The sequence below is a fragment of a genome, unplaced genomic scaffold, assembly GCF_019419815.1.
Source record: "Pyrus x bretschneideri cultivar Hongxiangsu unplaced genomic scaffold, Pyrus_bretschneideri_v1 Contig54, whole genome shotgun sequence".
NCBI lineage: Eukaryota > Viridiplantae > Streptophyta > Magnoliopsida > Rosales > Rosaceae > Pyrus > Pyrus x bretschneideri.
The window spans coordinates 603376-627377 of NW_025999792.1; the positions used below are offsets into that span (position 1 = coordinate 603376).

The 24002-nt window shown below is 38.5% G+C and overlaps 1 protein-coding gene, 1 non-coding gene and 1 pseudogene across 2 annotated transcripts; 1 reads left to right on the top strand and 2 right to left on the bottom strand.

Moving 5' to 3' along the window:
* Positions 1-1079: 1079 nt before the first annotated feature.
* LOC125470891 lies at positions 1080-7549 on the bottom strand (annotated as a pseudogene).
* Positions 7550-14249: 6700 nt separating this feature from the next.
* On the bottom strand, positions 14250-14356 carry LOC125470915. Its single transcript, XR_007253284.1, has one exon. It is a non-coding gene; the product is annotated as a small nucleolar RNA R71 (small nucleolar RNA).
* Positions 14357-18533: 4177 nt separating this feature from the next.
* LOC103937689 lies at positions 18534-19319 on the top strand. Its single transcript, XM_009347631.1, has one exon. It carries the CDS (start codon positions 18534-18536, stop codon positions 19317-19319), a length of 786 nt encoding a protein of 261 aa, XP_009345906.1.
* The last annotated feature ends 4683 nt before the right edge of the window (positions 19320-24002 follow it).

Genomic DNA, 24002 nt, shown 5'->3' on the forward strand with positions numbered 1-24002 from the left:
CAAAATCCCTTCCCCCACACTTGTTTTCTGCCCAAATGTCACTCAAAAGGAATTCCTTCTAAGTTATGCTCCACTATACTTCAAGAACAAGGGTATGGAAAGTCCTATTCTAGGCTAGGTAAGGGTGATGTGGTTAACAAAGAAATTAGGCTAAATAAGGCTCAAAGGGGTTTAAACCTACAATACAAATGACAAGGGTGGATTCGGCTATTTGGCTATGGTGGTGACTACTACACAACTTCATCTTGTTATTTGTTATGCTAATCAATCTCATGCTTTGAATGAAACGGGTATGAGTTCTAGTATTTGGAACTATAGTGATGAAACACATTCTAAGTAGCAACCAAGCAAAGAATAATGAGATCATGCAACGACCTTAGAAAACAAGAATGCACAGATTAATAACTCTCCAAATAAACGTTTAGGCTCAAGTCTCTCAGGGATGTAGCGTTTGTTTGAGTTCTTTCCTTCAAGCATGTTACAAAAACTGATTTTATCCTTTGTGATTACATGTGAATTCGTAAACTATAACTACAACCAAGCATAAACCAAGGAGCAAATCAAACTTCCATCATTGTTTGTAACTCTCTTTAACAGTCATCCATTAAAAACCAAATCCTCATCATTGTGTTGGAAGGTACCCTAAGACACAAACACACACACAAAAACAACTCTTTTTGGCCTTTTCAAAACACTTTTTTCGATTTTTTTTTTTCAAATTTTCGGATTTTTACTTCAAAACACATCAAAACAGCTCAAAATGCATTAAAAACACTTAAAAACAGTGAGAAACAACATTAAAACTGATAGGTGAATGAATCCCACGAATTTTGCATAAAAACACTTGTTTACCCCCCCCACACTTAAATCAAACATTGTCCTCAATGTTTCACACGAAGACTCACACAAAAGCAAACAAATAACAAACAACTAAGCATGATAAAATAAAACAAGGAGAAGGGTTTAGAAATGCAAATCTGGGTTTGGAGTGGAAGTTCCATCTTCTCCTTGTCGAATACATGGGTTGCCTCCCAAGAAGCGCTTGCTTTAACGTCTTCCAGCCAGAGGAATACGCCATGCTAAGCTTCATTAGTAGTACCCACAACATGGAAGGGTACATCATCCATAACATGCTTCTCGAAATTCTCATAGTAGGGCTTTAATCGATGGCCATTCACCTTGAACTCTTGTCATGTTTTCAAGCTTTGAACTTGGACTGCACCATAAGGAAAGACATTAGTAATAACAAACGGGCCAACCCACTTAGAATGCAACTTACCAGGAAATAAGCGAAGGCGAGAATTAAAGAGTAGCACTTTCTGCCCAATGGAGAATGATTTGCCTCGAATCATCTTATCATGGAAAGCCTTTGTCTTCTCCTTGTAAATTCGAGCGTTTTCATACGCCTCGTTCCTAATCTCTTCTAATTCATTCAATTGGAGCTTCCTGTGAATTCCAACAGCATCAATGTCCATGTTGAATGTCTTGATGGCCCAATGCGCCTTGTGCTCCAATTCCACGGGAAGATGGCATGATTTGCCATAAATGAGCCGAAATGGGGACATGCCCAGGGGTGTCTTATATGCCGTGCGATATGCCCACAACGCATCCTCCAAACGTACACTCCAATCCTTCCTTGTAGGGCCCACAGTTTTTTCTAGAATTTGCTTAATCTCCCTATTTGAAACCTCAGCTTGCCCATTGGTCTGAGGATGATAAGGTGCTGAAACCTTATGCGTGACGTTGTACTTCTTGAGCAAAACCTCAATGGTTTGATTGCAAAAGTGAGACCCTCCATCACTTATGATCACTTGTGGCATTCCAAACCTTGCAAATAGGTTAGTTCTAATGAAATCTGCAACCACTGGAGAATCATTAGTTCGGGTGGCTTTTGCTTCCACCCATTTCGACACATAATCCACAGCAAGTAAGATATAAAGGAAACCATGTGAGGAAGGAAAAGGACCCATAAAGGAAACCATGTGAGGAAGTATAACATTTTGCGGCATTTGATCCTTTGCACTAATGTTACCCATTCTATGGCAACGATCACAAGACATACAAAAGTTTCTAGCATCCTTAAATAAAGTTGGCCAATAGAATCCACATTCTAAAACCTTAAGGGCTGTGCGTTGTGTCCCAAAGTGTCCCCCACATGCATAAGTGTGACAGAATGTTCAAATAGAATTGAATTCCTTGTCATGCACACACTTACGTATAATCTGATCCGAGCAATATTTCCACATGTATGGATCATCCCAAACATAAAACCTAGCTTCGTTTTTCAATTTATCACGTTGGTTTCTATTTAAAGTGTTTGGAACTTGTTTAGTCACCAAATAATTCACCAAATCCACATACCAAGGCTCACTTACCTTAATGGATAGCAATTGCTCGTCGGGGAAGGTTTCTGCAATAGGGTATGGTTCCTCCTCATGTATCATACTGCTTAGGTGGTCAGCCACCACATTTTCACTTCCCTTTTTGTCCTTGATTTCGATGTCAAACTCTTGAAGAAGTAGCATCCATCGAATTAGCCGTGGTTTGGCTTCCTTCTTGGTGAACAAGTACTTTAAAGCTGCATGATCAGTGAAAATAATAACCTTAGTACCAAGTAAATATGATCGAAATTTATCTAAAGCAAAGACAATGGCAAGAAGTTCTTTTTCAGTGGTCGAATAGTTTAATTGAGCGTCATTCAACATCCGAGATGCGTAGTAGATGACATGCGGCTTCTTGTCCTTCCTTTGGCCTAAAACAGCCCCTAACGCATAATCGGATGCATCACACATGAGCTCGAATGGAAGGCTCCAATCAGGTGGCACAATGATGGGTGCCGTGGTTAGCATGTCCTTAAGGAGTTGGAAGGCTGCCGTGCACTCCTTGGTGAAGTCAAAAGGTGCATCTTTTTGTAGGAGGTGGCATAGAGGTTGGGAGACCTTCGAGAAATCCTTGATGAACCTTCTATAAAAACCTGCATGTCCAAGGAACGAACGAACCTCTTTAACCGAAGTAGGAGAGGGTAAGTGACGCACAAGATCTATCTTTGACTTATCTACCTCAATACTTTTTTCAGAAATAATATGACCTAAAACTATGCCTTGTTTAACCATGTGATAGGAGCATATTCATGCTACTTAAATGGCTAGTTCTCGTGCATTTACGTTATGTTTCTTTAGTTATTTTAGTCCTTTATGCTTCTTTTGTGTGTTTTCAGGTTCTAAGGGCAAAGTATGCAAAAGGATGCCTTTTGGAGCCTTTTGGAGCAAATTAGAGATTGGAATGGATTGCATATGCTTAAAGCCAAGTAGATGGATGAAATTGAAGATCAAACCATTCACTTATCACTTATCATAACCATTCACTTATCACTTCCATTCACTTATCACTTATCACTTCCATTCACTTATCACTTATCACTTCCATTCACTTATCACTTATCATAACCATAACCATACCTTCCCCCTTTAATCCACATGCACTCCCATCCATTTCATCATTGCAACCATTGCAGAAAAACACCATCAAAGCCGTGCTTCCCCCTAATTCCATCCATCTTCCACACCTTTCCAACCTAGCCACACCCTTTAATCATTCCCCCCTTTAAGTTATGATTTTATTTCCTAACCCTACATGCATTATTTATTAACTCTTCATCATGCATCCACATTCATTCCAACACAAAACAGCCCATCCTTTGCCGTGCCTAACCTTGACATTTCTAACCTAATCCACAACTTTTCCTAGCTGTTTTGCATGTGCATTCCCCATTCAAACTTCCAGCCTTCCCACTACATTATTGCAGCTGCATCCTCTCACCCTTTAATCATTAAGCACATGCAAAACTTTATCATTCATCACACATCCCTTGGCATGCAAAACAGCACCCATTTCAGCACCAAAGAAGCCTTTGTCGTGGCCTTCATTCCCATTTCCAGCATTCACATGCTTTTCCAACTCATCCACAAGCCTTTTCCGTGGCTTTCATTCCCATTTCCAGCACACACTAGCATTTCCAGCTTTTCCCTTTACATTTCACATGCATTCCATACTTCTCCTAGCTGTTTTCCATCATTATTTCAGCCACCATTCACTCTTTAATCCACATGCATTCACACACACTTCACACAAACAACATTCACATGCTTTCACAAGCTTTAACCAACAAACAAATCAGCCACAACACACAAACACACTCAATGCCGTGCACTTCCCTTGCCTTTCCAGCATTCCCCTTGTGCAATTCCAGCTTTCCACCCACTTTCCTAGCTGTTTTTCACATGCATTGCAGCCACATTCTCACCCATTCTCTCCCTATATAAACCACACACACTTCATTCATTTTTGATTCATTCAATTCACATCTCATTTTCACACACACTTCCATTCCATTGTAGATACCACAACACAAACACTTCCCCCTTTTGCCGTGAGTTTCTCTCCATTTTCTGCACCATTTTCTCCACCACTCCTCATCCATTTCCATAATTCCCCAATCCATTCAACACACCAACAACATCCCTTAGACCTTGTGCCACAATAAAGAGGAAGAGAAGAGGGCCTAAACGTTCATACAATTCAAGTTTGAGTTGTTGGAATGTTTAGGCGTTTCTTTGATTTCAATTCTCTTTGTTTTGTACGTATGAGGAACTAAACCCCCCCCCCCTTGGCTAGGGGGGGATTCGAAATACATGTTTATGCTTGCAATATAATTTGATTACTTCCAATTGCGTTTCATAAGTTGTGGATTCAATTTGTTTAACTATTTGATTGATAACCTATTTATGTATGTTTATTGAGAGTGCACGCTTAATTTTCATGCATGAATATGATGCTAGAATATAAGTAAGTTTCACCTAATAGTTATGAACTTATATTCACAAGTAGTGGAGGTTGCTTATAAACAATCGCGTTAAATAAATTCTTGGCATAAGTTTCATGCAATCATAGTAACAAGTGCTTCGTCAACGCTTATGGTTTTCAAAGAACTTAATGATTCTTGCTTGTATCTCTATTATGCAATCATGTAGGGGACTTGTGGGAAATGTTTTGGGTTGTCGTATGCAATCATCCAATTCAATAACGTTAGGAAAATCTGAGGGTTAATTAGTGCAATCACGGTTAACCTGGGGCGTTGAGAATTCATGGTTTATTGAAAAGCAATTAGAAATCATTTTATGCAAGTATAGCATGTGTGGAGATGAACCCCTTAGCTAGCTTCCTATCCATTCAATTCCATCAAATTCGTATTTACAATTTGTTTTCTTTACAATCTGTCCATTTTAGTTTAAATTCATCCAAATCCAATCCCCCCATATTTTGTTTAGTCTTAGTCATTACAATCTTTCTTATTTTGTGTTTTTATAAGTATTTGGAGTCTTGTGGACTTATTTTGAGTTTTGCATTCTTTGAGTCTAGTATAGTGTTTTAAACTTGTTTTTACGTTTTTGAGTCAAATCCAAGTGATTAACAATCCCTCCTAATCCCCGGTCCAGAACGATCCCTACTGACATTCTTCACTACAATTGACAAAAAGAGGGTTTAATTTGTGTGTGTATAATTCTCGCATCACCATGAAATGACATTTTTCCCAATTTAACACAAGGTTAGTTTCAATGCATCATTTTAAAATCAAACTAAGATTATTCAAACAACCATCAAATGAATCACCAAAAACGCTGAAATCATCCATAAAAACCGCAATAATTTTCGCAACATAATCTGAAAATATGCTCATCATGCATCTTTGAAATGTGGCAGGTGCATTACATAAACCAAATGGCATGCGACGATAAGCAAATGTACCAAAGGGGCATGTGAAAGTGGTTTTCTCTTGATCTTCCGGAGCTATCACAATTTGATTATAACCTGAATATCCATCAAGAAAACAATAAAAAGCATAACCCGCTAACCTTTCAAGCATTTGATCAATGAGTGGCAAGGGAAAATGATCCTTCCTTGTAGTGGCATTGAGCTTCCTATAGTCAATACAAACCCTCCTACCTGTTTGGATTCGAGTTGGAACAAGCTCATTTTCGGCATTTGTCACCACAGTTACTCCGGATTTCTTTGGAACACATTGAATCGGAGACACCCACCGACTATCTGAAATTGGATAGATCACTCCACAATCCAAGAGCTTGATTATCTCCTTCTTCACAACTTCTATCATTGGAGGGTTGAGTCGGCGTTGAGCCTCTCGAGATGCTTTGGACCCCTCCTCCAAAAGTATACAATGCATGCACGTGGTCGGGCTTATTCCCTTGATGTCGGCCAAGGTCCAACCAATTGCAGTTTTGTACTCCTTTAACACCCTCACTAACTTACCTTCATCTTGTGCCGTGAGTGAGGAGGATATGATGACGGGCAAGGTCTCTTGGTCTCCCAAGAACACATACTTTAAATGGCTTGGCAATGGTTTAAGTTCAAGGGAAGGTGGCTGCACAACTGAAAGAATGGGCTTATAGGTTGAAATTGGAATTGAAATTGGGTCCGAAGCCTTACCATATTGTAGTGGCAATGACTCAAGGGCAGCCACTATCTCTATCATATCAACTCTAGGGGCCACGACATGGTGTTCTCCATGCATGCCGTGGGTACTCAATGGCCCTACTTCCTTATCTTTGAGTTCCATTCCTCTTGTAATGACCAATTCAAGTGCATCTTCGTTCAATTGTTCAAAATGGTCCTGCGCCAACGAATCAATTACATCAATAGCAAAACATGAATGATCATCTTTAGGGTACTTGATAGATTCAGAAAGATTGAAATTAATAACTTCCCCATCAAATTCCATTGTCAAAGTCCCATTAAACACATCAATCTTCGGGCGGGCAGTTTTCATAAAGGGGCGGCCAAGAAGAATTGGCAACGACGTGGCATGGTTTGATTCTTCCATTTCCAGCACGTAGAAATCCGCCAGAAAGATTAGATGATTAACCTGCACTAAAACATCTTCCAAAACACCCCTTGGATAGGCATTAGATCTATCGGCCAATTGAATAATCACGCCATCGTTTTTTAACTCACCTAGGTTCATAGATGTATAAATTGAGTAAGGCATAACATTAATAGATGCACCTAAGTCTAGCATGGCATGTTCAAAACGATTATTGCCAATAACACAAGGAATTGTAAAACTACTCGGATCTTTGCATTTAGGGGGCAATTTACGTTGCAAGATGGCTGAGACATTTTCACTTACCTTTACAACCTCTTTGTTCGAAATTCTCTTCCTAGTAGTGCAAAGTTCTTTTAAAAACTTAGCATACCTTGGAACTTGCTTAATTGCATCCAAAAGTGGTATATTGACTTGTACTTTTCTAAATGTCTCTAAAATGTCCTTTTCAGCCTCCTCCTTCTTTGTTTGCATGAATCTACGAGGAAATGGTACATTTGGAGGAATAACATTAGAAATAATCAAATTTGGAACATCCTTGCCCTTGGAAGCCGAATGGTGTAATTTGGGTGGCTGCGGCATGGGTGGTGTTACCCTTGCCGTGGCTTGCTCTTGCTCCCCCTCCTCGAATTGCAACTTTTCATCCTCCATTGGGGCTGAATTGGAGGGTTGTGAGGCCGTTCCAACTTGTTTTCCACTTCGCAACATGATTGCTTTGGCAGATTCAAATCCTCCTTTTGGGTTGACAACGGTTGAACTAGGCAACTTACCTTGCTCTCTGAATTGGCCCATGAACTCCGCAATCTGCCCTACTTGCTTTTCTAATTCATCAACCTTTTTGTCCCTATTTGGCATTCCCTGCGCCATAGAAGTTAGTAATTGAAAGATTTGATCATTATCTATGGACGAACCTAATTTGGGTTGTGTAGGTTAAGCTTGGGGTGGTGTGGGTGCATACGGCCTTTGGTAGAATCCAGGAGGTTGCTGCCTAAATGTGCTTTGTTGTTGGGGTTGTTGTCGCTCCCTCCATTTGAAATTTGGATGATCTGTCCAACCGGGATTGTATGTGCTAGAGAAAGGATCACTCCTTGGTTGGTTTTGGCTTCCATAACCCACGGCATTGGCAAATTCCCACCCTCCGTTCTCAATCAATTGAGGGCACTTGTCCGTGAGATGTCCATTCATGGAGCACACGCCACAAACAACCACACTTTGTACCTTTGGTATTTCAACCACCTGCGTAAGAAGAGAAGTAAGATTAGCCATTTGATTTTGAAGTTTGGAAATAGCATTTACCTTATTAACTTGTTGCTGCCGTGGTATGTCTCTTTGACCAACGCCTTCATATTGTTGAGCATTCAAAGCTCGATTGGCAATGAGAGTCTTGGCGGCCATACGTGTTTTGTCCACTAAAGCTCCACCCGCTGAGGCGTCTAGCATTTGACGTTCAATTGGTAGAAGCCCTTCGTAGAAATATTGAAGAAGAAGCTCCTCCTTCATTTGGTGCTATAGACATGAAGCAACAAGGGTTTTAAAACATTCATAATAAGTTGGAAATGATTCACCTTGATTTTGCTGAATGCCACTAATCCTTTTACGTAAAAGAATGACTCGAGAAGTTGGGAAAAACTTCTCCAAAAATGCCCTTTTCATACTCTCCCATGATGTGACAGTTTCGGGGGCTAGTTCATACAACCAATCTTTAGCCTTTTCCAAAAGAGAAAAGGGAAAAGCCTTCATCTTCAAAATGCTCCCATCAACATTCATCGGGGTCATACTTGAGCAAACAACCTCGAACTCCTTCAAGTGTTTATTAGGATCTTCCATGGACAACCCATGGAACTTAGGAATATGGTGCAATAAACTAGACTTGAGTTCGACTCATCAGTCTTGTCGGGGGCTGCCCTTCGATATTGAATGCATAGAGGCATGGCATTATCCAATCCCGAAGCGGAAAGCTCCTTGATTATTCGGTTGTCGGCTGCCATAACTTGTTCTTCCTCACAAACCCTTGTCGTGGCCTCCTCTCCCACTTGTGTTTCGTCCTCTTCAAGCTTAGGTGCAGGTTAAGGTGGTTGAGGCTCTTGTTGATTCTTCTTTCTTCTCAAGGCTCGCTCAAAATCATCGTCAAAGTCTAAGATATGCGCATGAACCGGTTGAGAACTCCGAGTCATAAACTAGTGCCTAAAACAAGAAAGCAAACAAGTCAGAAACTAAAACCAATAACAAACCAATAACACACGAAAATAACTAAAAATAAATAACAAAGGATTAGCAAAGTTGCTAATCCCTGGCAACGGCGCCAAAATTTGATGCGAAAATTAACTTAACACACAAATTAACCCTCTTTTGACAATTGTAGCATATAAATAAGTAGGCATCGTTCTTACACCGGGGATTAGGAGGGATTGCTAAACACTCTAAACTGACTCAAATAATTAAAACTAACCTTTAAAACACTTAACTCACTTAAAAAGACTCAAAACAAGTTCACGAGACTCAAAATAGGCTAAAAGCACTCAAAACTGCCTAAAAACACAAACTGGGCAGTTTTGAGCCTAAACACAAACTTGGACGAAAATTGGTTCTAACTTGACTCAAAACTCTTAAAAACACAATATAAAACATATTTGAACTAATTAGACACTCTAAAACAAATGGGGATTTGGTTTTGGACGAAAATCAAACAAACAAAACAATAATGTAAACTAGGCAGATTTGGGCGAAATTGATAGAATTAAGTGGATGGTGAGATGGCTAGGAGGTTTTTCTCCACACATGGCATACTTGCATACAACACAATCTTCAGTTGCTTATTCAATGAATTATGAACCTCAACACCCCAAGTTAATTAGGTACGCTTAAATTAACTCTCAGATTTCCCTTAGGTCATTGAATTGAATGGAATTAGCGCATTGCAATCAAATTATTCCTTAAAAGTTTTCTACATGAAAGCGCATAATAGAAAGACAATCAAAGATCATTAGGTCCTATGGAGATCATAGGTGTTGACGAGGCATTCGTAACTATGAAAGCGCATGATACTTATGCCAAGAATTTACTTAACATAATTGTGACCAACAATCTTAACTACTCATGAATATAAGTTCCCAACGATTAGGTGAAGTTTCCTTATACCCTAGCATCATATTTATGCATGCAAATTAAGTGTGCACACTCAATTCATATACATAAACAAGTTTTAATTAAAACAGATAAGTAAATTGAATTCATCATTCATGAAATCACAACTGAAAGTAATCAAATCACATGCAAATATAACCATGGTTTCGAAATTCCCCCTAGCAAAAAGGGGATTAGTTCCTCATGTTTGCACAACAAAAATTATTGAATTTAAACATTGAAATCATAAGAAAGATTACACCTAAACATTTCAGCAATTCCAGGATGAATGGCATGCACGGCTAGGCTCCTCTTCGTCCTCCTTGCTGCGGCACAAGGTATGTGTGGTGGATTTGGGGGTTTTGGATGGTGTGCTCTTGTTTAGAGGGATGGAGGATGGCTGATTATGGTGGTAGGGGTGCGGCAGATGTGTATGGAGGTGTATGGAGGTGTATGGAGGTTGAAGAATGGATGATAGGGGTTGCGGCACAAAGGTTCTGAATTGCATAGAGGGTGGTACGAAATTTTGGCTGATTTTATGTTTATTAGTCCTAAGGTTAAGTAGATTAGGGTTACACTTAACAGATTTAGTGGACTAGGGCCCTAGGGTTCAGCTATGGGTGATCAAATCCACCTAGGAGGGGGTTTGGCCCACTTAGTTTCATAATAGGCTTGTGTAACCCAAATCCAAAAGGGATTAGGCCCTAGAAATCAGAATCCAAAGGGAATTAGGCCTAGGAAGGTGCGGCACAAGTGAGGGAAAGGGTGGATTGGCTTGCAAGGCAAGGCAAGGCCATCTAGAAGGGTTTGATGCGCCACTTTTGTGGGGTTTCTAGAAAGAATGGGTTTTGTGGCTGATTTGGGCCTTCTAGAAGAGGATGCTTCTAGAAATAGGTTCTAGAATTATCTATTTAGGTCCCCTTGCAATTAGGATTAAGACATGATAAGGTTTGGATAGGATAAGATGAGATAAGGTTTGGATAATGTTTTGGATAATGTTGGATAAGGTTTTAGATAAGGTTTTGGATAGGGTTTCCTCTTTGAGCTACTTCCTCATCCACTTTGTCTTTAGCTTAGTTCCTTCCTCTTCTTATCACATTTCTAGCCTCTTGAAGTCCAAATTCGTCCATCCATGTTGGCCCATATGCAAGCTATCCACATAGTGTCCAAAATTGCTCCAAAATGCACCAAAATGCACTTTCTTGATACTTTAACCCATAGGACCTACAAACACACGAAATTGAGTTGTAATATGACATTAACTAAGATATAATAGCACAAATGCACAAGAATAAGCTAGCTAAGTTGCCTAAATATGCTCCTATCAGTACATCTCAAGTTCTTGTATTCCTTATCCATCGTTTCATAGCCTCTACCCTAAAAACCTTACATTATAATCTTACGAAAAACCTAGTTGATCTAGTAAGTATGCGTGTTATCCTATTCTTAGTATTTGATTCCTTTCATGAGATTTTGTCCAGAAAGTTCTTTGTTTCTAATTGAATTATGTGTGAGAATATTTTGCTTTCCATTACATAACCTCACTCACATATACTTGTTGAGAGCAAGCCCTCAGAATCAAGTGAAAGAGTGAACCTGTGAGATTAGAGTTGAGACGAATCTTATCTTCCTTGCTTGACCTTGTAACTTATTAACATGTTGAATTTGAGCTAGAGCACCTCACTAACATGCAGATTTGACTACTGGAAGGGTAAAGTCAAAGTTAGGATCGTAAGGCATAATTGAGCTTTGATTCTTATTATCTTGTTTCAAAAGTGCTCTAATCTTTGTTTTGTTGGTTGTTTCGGAGTATTGTCACTGTTAAACCCTTAGGAGACACAACTCCTCCTATTAGGGATACCTAAAGGTTTAAAGGCTTAATGCATAAGCTGAATGCATTCGTCTCACCAACAGAATTGGTCTTAGATCAACTTATGTTTGTCTTTTGTGTGGCTTTTATTTCTTTTAGTTTTGGTTTGCTCGAGGACTAGCAAAATCTAAGTTTGGGGGTATTTGTTGAGTGTATAAAGTTATACTTTTACACCTTACTTAAGTTTTTGACTTAAAATCTTTATGCATCACAAGGTATTTTGTTGTTTGTATTGTATTTCAAAATGAAAGTAAGGGCTTGAAGAAATCATATTATTTTGAATATCTTAAGAGCCTAGAATGGATAGTTTGAAGCCCAACTCGCCCAAGACCAGACCATAGCCCACAAGTGGCCAAGATCTACCAGAAAAGGCCTTCGCAGAATAGCCAACTTGCGAGCTTTGCCTCGACGTGCTCAGAGCGAATTAGAAAATGGGCCATATATGGTTGGAAAGCCCAAAAATTCTTCTTTCTCATGGTCTTTACAATTTGTAATTTGGAGATTTCTAAAAGAAATAATGATAGAATAAAGAGGAGCTGTTTAGTTACAAATTCTAATAACAGCTGGTTTTTAGTTACTCTCATACTAAAAGTTGGTTATATTGAGCTGTAAATGAAAGTCAGTTCAAGGATGTAAATGTGTTAGATGTCAGATAACTCCTAAGCCTTTTAATAGGAGACAAATACATAACATGAGGAGAGAAGAGAAAAAATAGAAAAACACATAATCTAGAGAGAGCAGGAGTCTTTAGCCTTGAGCAATTTTTAAGGTCTAGCCTTCCTAACTTTTTATGTATTTTGTTATGTTATTAATTTAGAGTATGGATACTTAAGGCTAGTTTGAAGCCCTAGACATGATTGAATTAATGTTATGATGCAGTTTTAGTTTGTCAATTTCATTTGCAAGCTAAAATCAATTTTCTATCTTCAATTGTTTCAAGCATATATTTTCAAGCTTAGCTACCTTGTTTATGTTTTCTTTTTGTTGAGAATGATAAGGATGGCTGCCATGTCTTCTTTCATTCATTAGAAACATGTAGTTGGGTTAAGAACTAGTCATATAAACTGATTTCATGAAAATCTAGGATAAATGCCATGTTCTAGGGTTCATGTGATGTTCGTAATCCTCTTTGTTCTTAATGAGTTTCTAGGTGCTAAATCATAGTACATGTCATGCTAGGTTGCACCTACTAATATAAGTTTGATGTATATGCCATGCATCTAACATACAAAGAAAGTGAGGATTCATACAATTTAATTATATGCCATGCTAGATCTATGAGCATCTAAGTTGTGCATTGCAATTGATAAGTTAAAAGATCATATCATCAATTCATGATTGTTTACGGGTAGGCCTTAGTTCATTTTAAGTCATAATTAATACCTAAAACGTTTCTAACCTATTTCATGTCTTAGGTTGGTTTCTAGATAGTTCTAATTTTTCCCTTTTCTTTCTGTCCTTGTTTCTTTGCCAAAACTTACTCAAAACCCCCATTCTAAGTCATAGGAGTCATTAACTAATGCTAATATATAAGACTCAAAGGTTTTACTAAGTTGTTTATCAGTCTCTATGGGTTTGACCCTTGCTAGCCTCTCTACTATTGCTTATGATTTGTGCACTTGCAAGGATAAAATTTGTGTAAATTGAAGATCCTAGTTAAGTTGTCTAATTTATCCAACAAGTTTCTGGTGCCGTTGCGGGGGATTGCGCTTAAATAACTTTGTAATTCCTTTTAGTTTTTCTTACTGACTTAATTTATTTTGTTTTTAGTTATATGTCTTTTAATCCATTCAAGCAACCCATTGACTTAGAGCGGCTACAAATGATGGTTTAGTCAAGTTTGGGTAAGAGGCGTACACTCAGACCTGTGAGGATTCTCAAAACTCAATCTTTGCCAAGCTCTCCTTGCCACTCAGAATCACATACACCTAAGTCAGCCTCATCCTCACCCAAGGCTGAATTAGAAGAAGACGAGATAGCCATGGCAAACAACAACAACAACAACAACAATAATAATGATGACGAGGCGAATCGTGCTTTGAAGGAGTATGCGATTCCCAAGATCAGTGAGGAGTCTTCATACATTCATTATCCCGACACCACCATGGAGAACTTTGAACTCAAATCAGGTATGATTTATCTTTTACCTAAATTTAATGGTTTGGCAGGTGAGGATCCCCATTTGCATATCAAGGAGTTTGTAGAGGTGTGCAATACCATTAAGATCCAAGGCATAACCCCTCAAGAGATACGTCTTAGGCTCTTTCCCTTTTTCACTAAGGGAAAAGGGTAAGGCATGGCTTCACACTCTTCTATCCAGATCTATTGAAACAACTTTTCCCAACCCAATGCACTAATAAGCTTAGGTGTGAAATCATGTCAATTGTGCAAAATCATGGAGAGTTGTTCCATGAGTATTGGGACCGTTTCAAAACTCTATTGCATTTTTGCCCTCATCACAACTTGGAACAACGGTTGCTCATGCAGTATTTCTATGAAGGATTGCTTGATTCTGATCGTATGATGGTGGATGCTACTGCTGGTGGTTTGATGAACAAGATGGCTGATCAAGGAAAGACCATGTTTGAGGACATTGCTTCAAATATGAAGCAATTTAGTTTCAGAAATCGACAAACCAATAAGGTTTATGAGGGACATTCATCTGAGGCATGTCATCAAGTGCAAGGGTTTCATGAAGAAGCAAACATGGTAGGAGGATTTCAAGGAAATCAGAGACCTAGGAATGATCCGTTTGCTCCAACTTACAACCCAAGATGGAAGAATCATCCTAATTTCAGATGGGGAAACAACAACAATGTGCAAAATCTGCCACCTCCCCAATCTACGCCAAGCAAGCCTCTTGAAGACATATAAATACATTGGCTGAACAAGTAAGTTCTTTAGCTCAAAGCACTCAAGACTTCAAGGTTTCTACCTAAGCTTTCATGAACAAGACTAATTGTTCAATTGCAAACTTAGAAACTTAGGTTGGATAGATTGCGACAGTCATTAACCAAAAGAGAACCAGGTAAGCTTCCTAGTCAAGTTGTTGTAAATCCAAAAGATTTGAACAATGCACAGGTGAATGTGCTCACTTTGAGGAGTGTAAAGGAGCTTAAAAGCACCAAGGAGCCTTAACAAATTAATGAATTGATAGGAGCATATTTATGCAACTTTGTTAGCCTATTTCCTTGCATTTACTTAGTTAGTTTCTATTTATTATAGTGATTTAAGCTATTTTCGTGTGTTTGTAGGTCCAATTAACTAAAGTGGCAAGAAAGTGCAATTTGGAGCATTTTGGAGTAGTTTTGGGCTTGGAATGGATAGCACATGCATGGAGAAAGGTGGATGGACGAAATTGAAGTTCAAGAAAGGCTACGAATCTGCTAAAGAGATGGAAGAAATTAATTCAAGACTTGGAAGAAAAGGAATCAGCTACAAAGAAGGAAACATGAGTCAAACTTCCTTATTTTGACTTAGTCAATCCTAATCTTTTCTTACTTAAATTCCAATTGTTGGGGGGTTCCTAATTAATTTAGGACACTTAAATATAGGTTCTAGAAGTCCTAATCCCATTCCTAAAAAGAGCCGCACATTTTCCTTCTAGAAAACCAAATCCTTGCCGTGCAAACCTCTTTCCTTTTCTTTCCTGGATCTGCCGCATATCACTTACCCTTTTCCTCTTAGGATTTTGATTTGTTACCCTTTTCTTGGAGGATTTGGAGTCTTAAACCTTTCCCAATTTAATTCTCAGCCATGCCCCTTCCTTCCCATATAAATAAAGAGCCTTGCTACACCCTAAGACACACCAGAAATCATCCATCTCTTATCACCATCCAACCTATCCATCCATCACCATAATTCATATCCAAACATCCTTGTGCTGCAGCCTAGCAAGGAAGAAAGAGAAGAGGAGCAGCCTTGGAAGTTTTGGCCATTCAAGTTGGATTGTTAGACGTTCTTAGGTGTAATCCATCTTTTGTTTTTAATATTTAATTTAAGTTTTCTTTGTTTTGCTGGGAATATGATGAACTAATTTTGTTTTAGCTAGAGGAGACTTTGAAACCATGATTATATTTGCAATATGAATTGATTACTTCCAGTTGTGATTTCATAAATCGTGAATGCAATTTACTTAACTGTTTGATTCAGAACTTATTATTGTATGTTGATTAAGGATGCATACTTAGTTTGCATGCATGAATTTGACGCTAGAATATAAGGGAGTTTCACATAATTGTTATGAACTTATATTCACAAGTAGTGGAGGTCACTGGTCACGATCATGTTAAGTTAAATTCCTGGCATGAGTATCATGATGTCATAGTTACGAATGCCTTCTCAATGTTTATGATTTTCACAAAGCTTAATGATCTTTGATTGTATCTCTATTATGATGTTCATGTAGGGAACTATTGAAGAATAATTTGGTTGCCGATGTGTTGTCTGTCCAATTCAATGACTTAAGGAAAATCTGAGGGATAATTAGTGAAGTCACAGTTAATCTGGGGCATTGAGGTTCATGGTTTATTGGAAAAGCAACTAGAAATCGATTTGTATGCAAGTGTGTCATGTGTGGAGAAGGATCCTCTAGCTAGCCTATCACCCATTAATTCACCAAATTCGTATTCCTTTAGTTTGTTATTCAAATATGTTTGTTTAAACTTTAAATTCGTCAAAAACCCAATCCCCTTTACTTTGTTGTGTCAAATTAGCTAGAATCTGTCCAATTTGTGTTTTTAAGTGTTTGAAGTCAAGTTAAAGTTAGAATTCGTCCAAATCACCCTTTAGTGTCTAGTTTGAGTCTATTTGTTTGTTTAGTGTTGTTTTGAGTCATTCTAGTTTGTTTTGAGTCTTTAGAGTCTAGCTTTTTGTTTTTGAGTCTATTTTAGTGTAATTGAGTTTAATTTGAGTAGATTAGCAATCCCTCATAATCCCTGGCCTAGAACGATCCCTACTTATTCATATACTACAATTGTCAAAAAGAGGGTTTAATTTAAGTGCTATTATATATCACATCATGAACTTGTGGCTATCCAACAAGAGGAAGAAGAAGACTACCAGCAACATCACAAGGAGTCCAAATCAACTCCTAATGACGAAAGCACCATTCCAGCCAAGTTGAATGTTCCTAAGGTAAAATCTAAGCCTAGTGAATTGAATTCTAACACTAAGGTGGAAGGATATACTCCACCTATGCCTTACCCCTGCAGGGTTTTCAATTCAAAGGAGAAGCTCGAGAAAGAGTTTCTATAGACAATCAAGAATCTAGAAATTGCAATTCCTTTTTTCAAGGCAATAAAGCATATTCCAGGTTATGCAAAGTTCATAAAGGAATTGTGCGCAAATAAAAGGATGGTGGAACTCAATGCTATGGTGGTATTTGGCGAGAAAGTGTCATTAGTTTTGCAAAGAAAGTTGTCACCAAAGGAGAAAGATCCTAAAAGCTTTACCATTCTATGCCAAATTGGTCCAATGAGGTTTTATAAATGTTTATGTGATTTATGTGCTTCAATTAACTTAATGCCTTATTCTATTTATGAAGCACTTCGATTAGGTGATCTCAAGCCAACTCATATGATGATTCAACTAGCAGATCATTCTCTTACTCATCCTCGAGGAATTGTGGAAGATGTGATTGTCCAAATCGGTGACCTAGTTCTACCAGCAGATTTTCAAATTTTGGAAATGGAAGAGGGCCCTCTACCAAATCATCTTCCTCTCATCTTTGGTCGACCATTTTTAGCCACAGCTCATGCCATGATTGATTGTCATTCCGGAAAGCTTACCATGATTGTTCTGGGAGAAACAAGAACTTTTCAAATCCTTGAAGCTATGAGGTACCCTAGTGACATTCATGAATGCAATTCTATTGATTTAAGTTTAATATTACAGGCACCAATTGAAACACAAGGTTGGGATGATCCACTAGAGAGAAGCCATGTATTGAGCCTCTTCCTAGCTCAACAGAAAAGCCAATTCCCTCTGTGATTCAAGCTCCAACGTTAAAACTCAAACCAATCCCTGAACATCTTAAATATGCTTATCTTGGTAATGAGAATACTCTTCCTATCATTATCAATGCCCATTTAAGTGATGTTAAGGCATAAAGCTAGTAAGAGTTCTAAGAGAGAATAAGAAAGCTATTGGTTGGACAATAGCTAATATCAAGGGAATTAGCCTAATAAAGTGCATGCACCGGATTCTTTTGGAGGATGGAGCCAAGCCAACTAGAAAAGCTCAAAGATGCCTAAATCCAAGAGGTGGTGTAGAAGGAGATTTTGAAGCTGCTAGATGTAGGAATTATTTACCCAATTTCAGACTCAAAATGGGTAAGTTCGATACATGTGGTCTCTAAGATATCCAGCATCACAGTTGTCAAAAATGAGCATGATGACATGGTAGCAACAAGAGTGCACACCCTCCAAACTGTTTGCATTGATTATCGCAAGCTCAATGCAACAACTCATAAGGATCATTTTCCTTTACCTTTTATTGATCAAATGCTTGAACGTCTTGCAGGTCATAGCCATTATTGCTTTTTGGACGGTTATTCGGGATATAACCAAATCGTGATAGCCTCTGAAGACCAAGAAAAGACCACATTCACATGCCCATTTGGCACGTTTGCCTATAGAAGCGATGCATGATGAGCATATTTTGCTCGATTTGAAGTGGGTTGAGGCAATCGCCACTAGGACTAATGACTCTAAAATGGTTCTCAGTTTCCTTAAAGAATACATATTTGCTAGATTTGGAACTCCCAAAGCTATAATCAGTGATGGAGGTACAGACTTTTGCAACCGATCATTTGAGGCTTTATTAAAAAGCTATAAAGTCAAACAAATCCTTGAGAAGACTGTAGGCCCTACTAAAAAAGATTGGTCGTTGCGCTTACATGATGCATTATGGGCTTATAGAATAGCATATAAGACTCCCATAGGCATGTCACCCTTCCGACTTGTCTATGAAAAGCCTTGCCATCTTCCTGTGGAGCTAGAACATAGAGCTTATTGGGCAATAAAAAAGCTCAATTTGGATCTAAAGGAAGCAATCCATTTGAGGAGGTTTCAACTCAGTGAGTTTGATGAGTTAAGGAATGATGCATATGAGAGCTCTCGAATTTACAACGAAATGACCAGAGCATATCATGACAATGCAATCCCTAGGAAGTTGTTTGAGATTGGGCAGAAAGTTCTTTTATTCAATTCACGCCTTAGGCTCTTCCTTGGTAAGCTTCGTTCCCGTTGGTATGGTATGTTTCTTGTCACTAATGTTTATCCTCATGGTGCAGTGGACATTCAAAACATCCAGACAGGGAACACTTTCAAAGTGAATGGCCATCGTCTTAAGCCATACTATGATGCTTATCAACCAATTCCTGAGGTTGCTGAGACTCTCCATCCACCACCACCATTAGCCACTTAACCTTCACATCATGTCTTACCTAGACATAAAATAAAGCGCTTGTTGGGAGGCAACCTAACCAGGTTTTTTCTATCCTTTATTTTGTTTTTGTTTTCTGTTAGTATTTATACTATGCCATTCTTTGCCATACTTTGCATTGCTTTCATTTCATTCATTTTGTAATCATTGAGGACAATGCTTTGTTTAGGTTTGGGGGTGTGTGGTATTGAACTTTTAGTCTGTTTGAGCCATGATTAAAGCTATTTGCAATTACATAATGGTTATGTACATGTTTAACTTAGTCTTGCAATCATAACTTTAGCTATGCTTTGAAAGTTGTTGTATCTGCTATATAATACCACTACTCATAGTTCTTAGAATAGTTGTGAAAAGTTACTAGTTCAAGCCGTAGAATAAGGATAGTGGAGACTGCCTTTTGTGCAATTTTGTGCCTATTTACTTCTTTTAGAGGGATTAAACTATTTCTACTTGTATCCTTTTCTTTCAAATTCATTTCAAATGGTCTCATTATTCATTTTTGATTGAATATTAAGAGTTATTCTCTTTTGTGGATACTTGTGCTTATTATCACCCATGAATGAACTCATTGAGGCAACGTTGGGCTATACATGTTTTAACTAGTAATTGGCCTAATTCCCTACGTTTGTTGTGTGAGCCATTACCCATTTTGAAGCCATACACAGCCATATCTTTCATCACCCACACTAAACTCTACCGATTTTCCCCCCATAAGAGCCATTCCCTATAGCTTGGGGAATACCAAAGTGATGAGGACAAATATAATGATCAAGCTTTAAACTGAGAAAGTAGCGTGTAGTGAGGTAACATGGGCAGGAATTGCTAAAAAAAAAAAAATAAATAAATAAAAACAAAAGAACAAAAGGACAAAGAAAACATTTTAAGAAGAAAAAAAGAAAAAAAAGAGAAGAAGATGCAATTTTTAAATCCATGGGTCCTGGACACTGAGAACAAGTAAAGAAGATCAATTCAAGAGGAAAGCATGCTAGTTTTGCAAGGAAGAAACTTTGGTACATCTCAAGTTCTAGTATTCCTTATCTGTCATTTCATAGCCCCTACCCTAAAAACCTTACATTACAACCTTATGAAAGACCTAGCTAATCTTTGAGGATGTATTCATGGGTGTTAGTAAGTATGTATGTTATCCTATTCTTAGTATTTGATTCCTTTCATGAGATCTTGTCTAGAAGGTTCTTTTGTTTCTAATTGAATTATGTGTGAGAATATTTTGCTTTCCATTACATAACCTCACTCACATATACTTGTTGAGAGCAAGCCCTACGAATCAAGTGAAAGAGTGAATTTATGAGATTAGAGTTGAGACGAATCTTATCTTCCTTGCTTGAGATCATAACTTAGTAACATGTTGAATTTGAGCTAGAGCACCTCACTAACATGCAGATTTAATTGCTGGAATTGTAAAGTCAAAGTTAGGATCGTAAGGCATAGTTGAGCTTTGATTCTTATTATCTTGTTTCAATAGTGCTCTAATCGTTGTTTTGTAGGTTGTTTCAGACGTTTATGGGTACCGTCACTATTAAACCCTTAGGAGACACAACTCCTCCTACTAGGGATGCTTAGAGGTTTAAAGGCTTGATGCATAAGCTGAATGCATTCGTCTAACCAACGGAATTGGTCTTAGATCAACTTATGTTTGTTTTTTGTGTGGCTTTTGTTTATTTTAGTTTTGGTTTGCTCGAGGATGATAGGAGCATATTCATGCGACTTAATTAGCTTGTTCTCGTGCATTTATGTTGTGTTTACTTAGTTATTTTAGTGTTTAAGGCCACTTTTGTGTATTTTCAAATTATAAGGCCAAAGTGTGCAAAAAGATTCAAATTGGAGTCTTTTGGAGCGAAAGAGGAATGAATGAGTTGAAGACTTGAAGAAACGACGAATTCCTACTCCAACGATGAATTCCTACCAAAACGAGGAATCCTACTCAAACAAGGATTCCTACTTGAAGTAGGAAAGTTAACCCTAGGTTTCTCGTTTTGGTAACCTTTCCTAAACTTAAACATCCGTATTTTCTAGCCACTTTGAAGGCCTTGTAGGCACTTTAGGACACAAAACAATGGCCCTAGCCCAATTACACAACCTTGCCGTGGGTTTTTCCTTCTTCCCTTCCCTTGCCGTGCAAGGGGGGGTATTTTAGGCCCATTCTATGCACTTAAAACCTAATTCCAGCCATCTTCCACACCTTTCCCACCATAGCCGCACCCTACATGCATTTATTATTCAATCTTCATCATTAAGCCACATGCACTCTTCATCATTCAGCCACCATCCCTTTTTCCCATCCTTTGCCGTGCAATCACCCTCCATTCCAGCCATCTTCCACACCTTTCCAACCTAGCCGCACCCTTTAATCATTCCCCCTTTAATTTATGATTTTATTTCCTAAAACCCTACATATTATACAACCTTAGCCTCACCCTACATGCATTATGTATTCATTCTTTTCATATTGCAGCCGCACACTCCCATTCATTCCCTCTTTAATCATTCAGCCACATACACTTCCATATTCCCTCTTTAATCCATAGCCATCCATTCATTCCATTCATTCACAAAACCATTTCAGCCGCACCTTTGTCCTAACAGTAGAGCATTAATCATTCACTTTTCATTATATAATTCAGCCACCATCATGCATATATTCCCCCCTAGCTGTCTCTCCCATGGATTAATCACCCAAGCCACATTCAGCCCTTAAGCCGTGCATTCACCATCAATTCCAGCACCATCCACACCTTGCCGTAGCCTTTCCAGCATTTTCCCCTCCATTCCACACCTCCACACACCTTCCACAACCTTTGCCGCACCACCTAACTTCCCTAAATCCATCCCCAACCCAAAATAACATCCACAATCATCACACACCATCTCTGCCACAGCAAGGAGAAGAAGAAAGAGGAGCCTAGACGCGCAAAAATTCAAGTGGATTCGTTGGGCGTTCTAGGTGTAATCAATCCTTTGTTCGTTATGTTTAAATTCAATTTTATTTCTCTTTCTGTGAACATGAGAGGCTAAATCCCTAGTTAGCTAGGGGGTGATTCGAAACCATGTTTATGCTTGCAATATGAATTGATTACCTTTGGTTGGAATTTCATGAGTTGTGGATTCAATTTGTTTAACTGTTTGATTGATAACTTATTTATGTATGTTTATTGAGAGTGCACGCTTAATTTTCATGCATGAATATGACGCTAGAATATAAGTGAGTTTCACCTAATAGTTATGAACTTATATTCACAAGTAGTGGAGGTTGCTTATAAACAATCGCGTTAAATGACTTCTTGGCACTAGTTTCATGCTCATCATAGTAACAAATGCCTCGTCAACACTTATAGTTTTCATGATGCTTAATGATCTTTGATTGTATCTTTATTGTGCTTTTCACGTAAAGGACTTTTGGAGAATGTTTTGAATTGCGATGCGCTAACCCATCCAATTCATTAACTTAAGGAGAACTTGACGGTTAATTTAAGCGGACCTAATTAACCCGGGGTGTTGAGTTTCATAATTTATTGAAAGACCAACTGAAAATCATCTTGTATGCAAGTGTAACATGTGTGGAGAAGAACCTTCTAGTTAGCATTTCATCCATATTTTCATCACATTCATATTTACATTCTACCCTTAATTACAATTTGTGCATTTAGTTTATTTTCGTCAAAACCTCAATCCCCCTTTACTTTAGTGTCCAATTTATTTAGAAAGTGTCTTAGTTTGTGTTTCTAAGTGTTTTGATTCAAGTTATTACCCAAATTCGTCCAAATTCACCAAAGTGCTCAAAACTGCCCAGAAAGTGTTTTTAAGGCAGTTTTGAGTGTGTTGGTGCTGTTTTGAGTCTTTTGATTTGTTTTAGTGTTTTTAAGTGTTTAGTTTTGCATTCTTTGAGTCTAGTTTAGTGTTTTAAATTTTATTTTACGTTTTTGAGTCAGTTTCCAAGTGATTTTGCAATCCCTCCTAATCCCCGGTTAAGAACGATCCCTACTTATACATATACTACAATTGTCACAAGAGGGTTTTAATTTGTGTGCTTATTTAGTTCGCATCAAATTTTTGGCGCCGTTGCCGGGGATTAGCAACTTTGCTAATCCCTTGGATTGTTTACTTTCTGTTTATTTGTTTATTTTGTTAAAGTTTCTGACCTTGTTTTGTTTTTCTTGTTTTAGGTACTAGTGTATGACTCGGAGTTCTCAACCGATTCGTGAGGATATCTTGGACTTTGACAGTGATTTTGAGAGGACTTTGAGACGAAGGAAGAAGCACCACGAGTCAAATCCACCAAGCCCGGAACCTGAGCTTGAAGAACAAGTCCTAGAAGAGGCCAAGGAGGAACCCACGGCAAGGATCTTTGAAGAACCACAAGGCATGGCCGTAGACACCCGGACACTCAAGGAGCTTTCCGCTTCGAGATTGGATAATGCCGCACCCTTGTGTATCCAATATCCCCCACCGGCCGAAGGCAAGACCGAGGAGTTTGAGTTGAAGTCAAGCTTGCTCCACCACATTCCGAAGTACCATGGATTGTCCATGGAGGATCCGAACAAGCATCTGAAGGAATTCGAGGTGGTGTGTTCAAGCATGACTCCCGTCAACGTCGACGGAAGTATTTTGAAGATGAAGGCTTTTCCATTCTCCTTAATGGACAAAGCC

What these genes read in the sequence shown, in the direction of transcription:
- LOC103937689 (XM_009347631.1), top strand. Translation starts at nt 18,534, where the DNA reads ATGCATGATGAGCATATTTTGCTCGATTTGAAGTGGGTTGAGGCAATC.